Here is a 5522-nt window from a genome sequence, read left to right on the forward strand (position 1 = left end):
CCAACAGGAAGAGGAAATAGTACGCATCCTTGTCGGACGCCAGTATTGATCTTGAAGAAATCTGTGCAGCCGTCATCCGTCCGGACGCAGCAACGGGAGTTGGAGTAGAGACAACGAAAGGCATCTACAAACTGCTGAGGGACTCCATAGTAACGTAGGATAGCCCATAGAGTTGGCCGGTGGACGCTGTCAAAAGCCTTCTTGGAGTCAATGAAATTAATAGAAATCTTCCTTTGGTATTCAAGTGTTTGTTCAATGATCATAAAACTGTTCAAAAAGAGTTATAAAAATATGATCTTCTCGATATATAAAGAAAAGGAAAATATTTAAATTAAGTGAATGTCTCTATTTAAAAACAAACAAACAAACAAAAAATTCATGATGTGATATTATAGTATATAGTATATCAGAAATCTGTTCACTATTTTTATTACAAATTATATCAGTAAGGAAGCTGACTAAATATTCACTGATAATTTATGGCAAAGGGGTGGGATTAAATAAGTGTATACTTCTTCCCACTCCCTTTCAACATGTAAATTAATCAGAATGTTTTTTTGTATGTAATTTGTATAGTATTTCTTTCTCTCTTATTTCTTTTCTAAATGTACTTGTATATTGTTCACATGTTGAAATAAATTACCAATCAATCAATCAATCAATCATGCGGAGGGTGAAGATTTGCTCGACGCATGACCGGCCACTCCGAAACCCAGCCTGCTCTTCTCGCAATCGTTCGTTCACTGCGTGTCGTAGCTGATTCAAAAGAGCGAGGCAAAACACTTTCCCGGGTACCGACAGCAACGTGATGCCCCGCCAGTTGTTACAGTCACCCAAATGACCTTTCTTTGGAAGTTTGATGATGGTGCCTTTTGTCCAATCATCGGGTACATGTGATGATGACCAGCAGGCGTTTAAGAGTCTTGTAAGGGCGGCTTCAAGATGGGGTCCGCCATGCTTCAGCATTTTGGACTCCGCCATTGCCGGTCCCAAGCCCGGATGAAAAGGGAGGAGGGTTGGGTGTGGGGCTAGCAACCCCACCCTGTAAAAACTCCAACTGCTACGAAAACAGCAAGTGAATCTCATTATCGATTGTTATGAATAGCACCACATAAATAAAAATGATACTGGGTGTACTATTGTCAAGAAATGAAAACATGAAAACTGAGATGAGATTAACTCAAGCTTAAAGTATGTAGCGTGGATGATATCTGTGAATTTAAAGCCACGGAATTATTCATTTTATCTTTTTTGTCTCAAAATAAATAAATTCTTCTTATCACGCTCAGGGAGTTCAACACATAGAGAGAACAGTACAGTGAAAAGCCATTTTCGTCCAGCACAGTTATGGACGCAGAAATGGACGACAAAGTGTCAACAGTATTCAGCACATGTCTTCCTCGAAGCATTCAGTAGCCAGTGCCACTGCAAAAGCCAGAGCTATCAATTTGGAAAAAGCTACACTTGAGGCAGATCTGGAAGCACTGGAGCTTGGAAAAGCAGCTGCTGTTGCTAAGGAAGAAGAAGAAGAAGAAGCAGCAGCAGCCATAGAATGTGATGATATACACAGCAACAGGAGCAGCATCTCACACTTGTTCATCAAACAGCAAACCAAGGAAGATGAAGATCAAGCTCGGATCAGTTTCAAACCTGCCATAGACTCTCAAGACACACTGAGCCCTGTCTATGTCAGGAAAGCATCGCTGTCAACAAAAAAGAACCCCCAGAATCTAGTGTAGAATATCACACTTCACCCTCAAAACCAGGTTACTCAAGCTATCGTATTTTCACGACCATAAGACGCACTGTACTAAAAGGCGCAGTCTCAGTTATGTGTGCCATTACTGTATTTAACACACACATAAGGCGCACTGGATTATAGGGCGCATACAAGTACCGTATGCGTATTTAAAAATAAAGCGGGAGCAAACCTGAGTTCGGTACCTTACTCACATTTCTATTACCGGTAATCGTCATCATCAACAACACACAAGCATACAAGTGTGCGTATTTAAAAATAAAGCAGGAGCAAAACGAAGTTTGGTACTCACATTTTTATCATCAATCAAACCCATCGAAGTCCTCATTCTCTGTGTCTGAATTGAACAGCTGCGCTAAATCTCCATCAAACATGCCAAGTTCACTTTCTTCACTGTCAGAGTCACTTTCCGTGCCGTGCGGCTCCTCGGAAATGATGCCGGCTTTTGCGAAAGCTCGAACAACAGTGCCAGCAGACATGTTAGCCCAAGCATCTACAATCCATTGGCAAATTGTGGCGTAACTCGCCCGGCGCTGCCTTCCACTCTTGGTGAAACTGTGGTCTCCATCGGTCATCCATCGCTCCCAGGCCGCTCGCAGCCTTACTTTGAACGGGCGGTTCACACCGATGTCCAGCGGTTGGAGTTCCTTTGTCAGGCCTCCCGGAATGACAGCAAGCTCACACCCAGATAGCAAGGAGACATTGAACAGATGTTGATTTTCCATCTGAACCATCAGAATCGTCAGGATTGAAATGTCAACACAAAACCAATGTTGAAACAACATTGAAATACTGATGAAACCTGACACTGACATTGAAATAACATTGATTCACTGTTGTTCTGTCATCGTTGATTGTTGATCTATTTATAGTTGACAAGGTGACAACAATCACGTTGAAAAACCATCGATTTATGGTTGAGCGGGAAATTAAAGCTGCTACCACTTGGACTATTCCGCAGCACCCCTATCACATTGGTACATCCCTCCAGGTAACCATTGTCTTGTACAGTAGAGCGGGACATTAGATTTACTCTCAGCAGAATTGACTGGAGAAGGCATCAGTTCATGCACTGCACTGGCCTGCACCACGATTAGTATAAGGTAAGAATGAATGACTTTTGTTCTATTCGTTATTTCCACGGTTGCATTTGAATAACAGTAAAAACAAACAAACAAACTTGTTAATGTAAAGTTTCGGATAAAATGTGGGAGCCCGAAATTGTGTCTACTTTCATCTTACAATCCGGCAACAAATAAATTGCACTGCAAACAAAGTCTATCAACAAAGAAAACATTTTCGTTTCATACTTTTCTGTTATATTCCCTTACAAAGCTAGCTTTAACGCTTCGAGGGTTCCTTTGTTCTTGCCGTCACCTCGACGCTTGACCCAGACTTTCGCTCTGTAGTTGCTTTTTAGCATAGTACTACAAAAAATTTTAAATCTGTGATATATGATTGATAAACGTAAAGGTAACTGTATAAATGTGTCCAATGACTTTGTTACTTTTAATGATTGGAGAGCACCCGCTTCGATTCGCACTCAATTCAAACTTTACGTTGCACGCTCACCTAACTTTACGCTGCACGCTCACCTAACTTGCGTTTGCACCTTTTGTCCACACGTAAACTGCGTTTAGCATTTACGTGTGGACGAGGAAGACGGAGAAAACGCAGCGTCAAAGGTGTGCGCCTATTTTGACACCACACTGTGCGCCAAGTTTTTGTCTCGGTGCCATGAATTCCTACAATGGCAGACTTAGACAAAATACTGTTAATTTTATTATCTTCAGTGTTTAAATGCTTACATATACGGGTTTGCTTGTAATTGTTGCCTATATACATTTTAAGCTATTATTTATTATTTAGTTCAATCAATAGATCAAGTTTTGTAGCAACTATGAAATATATTGTAATTATCTGTTTCCTGTTTATCCTAGACAGGGCAAAAAAGGACTCCAAATTAAAAAAAAGATAAAAATGAAAGACTGGTGCATTGTGCAGTTCAGCACTGGTGGTACAGAAATAGTCCCTAGTTCATGGATAAATGGGGAGAAATTGTCATGGCCTCCATATCCTCCGTGAGACACATTCAGGATCCACGACGCAGTAAAGAGGAGAGTTCATCCTGGTGCAACATGGCTCACCTATGCACCAGTCCGACTTCTAATAAGCCATGGTGGGTATCATCTGGATTGGTGTTGTATAAATGTAACAATAACAAGTTTTTCGTGTCCTAATTTATGTCTGGCCATACATTGTGTTTGTACTTCCAGACACATTTCACGAAGCAGAACGCAGTCTTCAGAAATATCTAAGTGAACACTGTGATATGTCTGACCTTCAGTCCGAAGCTGAAACTCAGACCGGTCATAAAAGAAAGCACAAGTAAACTTTTTTTATTTCACAAACATATCTTTGATTGCTAAGAATTTATGATCTTGTCTTTTATACATATCTGTGGTGCTTGCATACTGCAATATCACCACATAATATAGTCCAAAAAGTGGAAGCTTGTAAACTTTTTATAAATGCAAAGCCGTGTACACTTGTGCACTTCAAAAATCCCTTGTATACTGTACCTTCTTGCACATCTCCGTTTCCTGTGTGTGTTGTTATAAATCAAACTGTAACTTTAGGAAAAAATATTCCAAAAGCACATTTGTAATTACTTATGACCGTTTTCAACTTTTTTTCTTTAGACCAAATCCCCTGTACACATATAGTGACTCAGAGGATGAGCAGCCCACAAAGAAATGGTTTCCTCGGGCCCCTCGAGTGAAAATACCAGGTAATAAAATACTGTCTAGTGTCTTTGTACATATCTGTGTGTGACACAAGGAAACTTTTGATAAGTTGTCTGTATTCTTAAATACTTTAAAAAAAAAATTATCTTTTTCTGTCAGACCTGACGAGAGCTGTTAACGAACTCCGTGAGGAGGTCAGAGCCATCCGCAATACCGGCTGCAATGAATCGGTAGATGCTGGGGTACTGCCTCTGGATTTGCCCTTGCACAACATTGAGGAGCTAAACAATGCAGAGCCAGCTCTTCAATCACAAGAGGCAAATAAGGCAATGGTAAGTATATAAAGGTTATGTACACTTTGTAACTATAAAGTGTAATAGCTGTCAGATGTGATTTAAATACATAACAACGGCCTGTTGGTTAAACACACAAGCACTTGCATACACATTTAAGACATGAGACACGCTAATTCCATCTCTTAAAATGTGTCTATAGGTGAGACGCTTTGCCTTGATTGGAGCCTGACGCAGCAGTTAGGGGCAAACTCTATGTCCGAGTTTGTCTTTGCACAAGCAGTGCAGAAATGGCTCCGATATGCCCCAGATCGTTTGGGTGGTGCAGGACGCACATCATGCAAAAAATTACAAACTTCTGTGAATCATATAAACGTAAATAGGAAACTGTCTTTTAATAAAGTATTTAGCAAACGAAACATGCCTATTGACCTTTTTTTGTTTATTTTTTTTCTCTGTTACATCACATGCAATGCTTTCTTATTTTAGGATATTAATATTGACATGATACATTGTGAGACATTTGGGTTTTTTTTATAAAGGGTGTCCAATTTAAGGAATAAGTACAATTATGTGTTTAGGTGGTTGAAGTATTGATGGAAACATGCAGTAGTTTAGTATTGGTTAAAATAGCTATAAAGAAAGGTCGATTTCCAGTCATGATTTAACTGTTGTTTTAATAAAAAGCAAATATGCGAAAGAGGTGGAAAATCAACACCATAG

General features: G+C 39.9%; 1 protein-coding gene across 2 annotated transcripts; it reads left to right on the top strand.

Moving 5' to 3' along the window:
- Positions 1–2808: 2808 nt before the first annotated feature.
- Positions 2809–5165, top strand: LOC146658441 (uncharacterized). Of its 2 annotated transcripts, XM_085421683.1 has the most exons (6): positions 2809–2862; positions 3700–3938; positions 4036–4147; positions 4462–4550; positions 4666–4838; positions 5002–5163. In XM_085421683.1, the coding sequence occupies exons 3-6, from the start codon at positions 4092–4094 to the stop codon at positions 5029–5031; spliced, it is 348 nt and encodes a 115-aa protein (XP_085277809.1). In that variant the 5' UTR covers positions 2809–2862; positions 3700–3938; positions 4036–4091; the 3' UTR covers positions 5032–5163. The 2 variants fall into 2 exon arrangements, with proteins under 2 accessions (XP_085277809.1, XP_085277811.1); XM_085421685.1 differs by having other exon boundaries at positions 3700–4147; positions 5002–5165.
- The last annotated feature ends 357 nt before the right edge of the window (positions 5166–5522 follow it).

This window comes from Rhamphochromis longiceps, linkage group LG11, assembly GCF_057381845.1.
Source record: "Rhamphochromis longiceps isolate RC_006_pf linkage group LG11, R_longiceps_female_GT1.1, whole genome shotgun sequence".
NCBI classification, from domain to species: Eukaryota; Metazoa; Chordata; class Actinopteri; order Cichliformes; family Cichlidae; genus Rhamphochromis; species Rhamphochromis longiceps.

What these genes read in the sequence shown, in the direction of transcription:
- LOC146658441 (XM_085421685.1), top strand. Translation starts at nt 4,092, where the DNA reads ATGTCTGACCTTCAGTCCGAAGCTGAAACTCAGACCGGTCATAAAAGA. An exon ending in GGTCATAAAAGAAAGCACAA is followed by an intron (nt 4,148 to 4,461) that starts GTAAACTTTTTT and finishes TTTTTTCTTTAG; the next exon opens with ACCAAATCCCCTGTACACAT. An exon ending in CCCTCGAGTGAAAATACCAG is followed by an intron (nt 4,551 to 4,665) that starts GTAATAAAATAC and finishes TTTTTCTGTCAG; the next exon opens with ACCTGACGAGAGCTGTTAAC.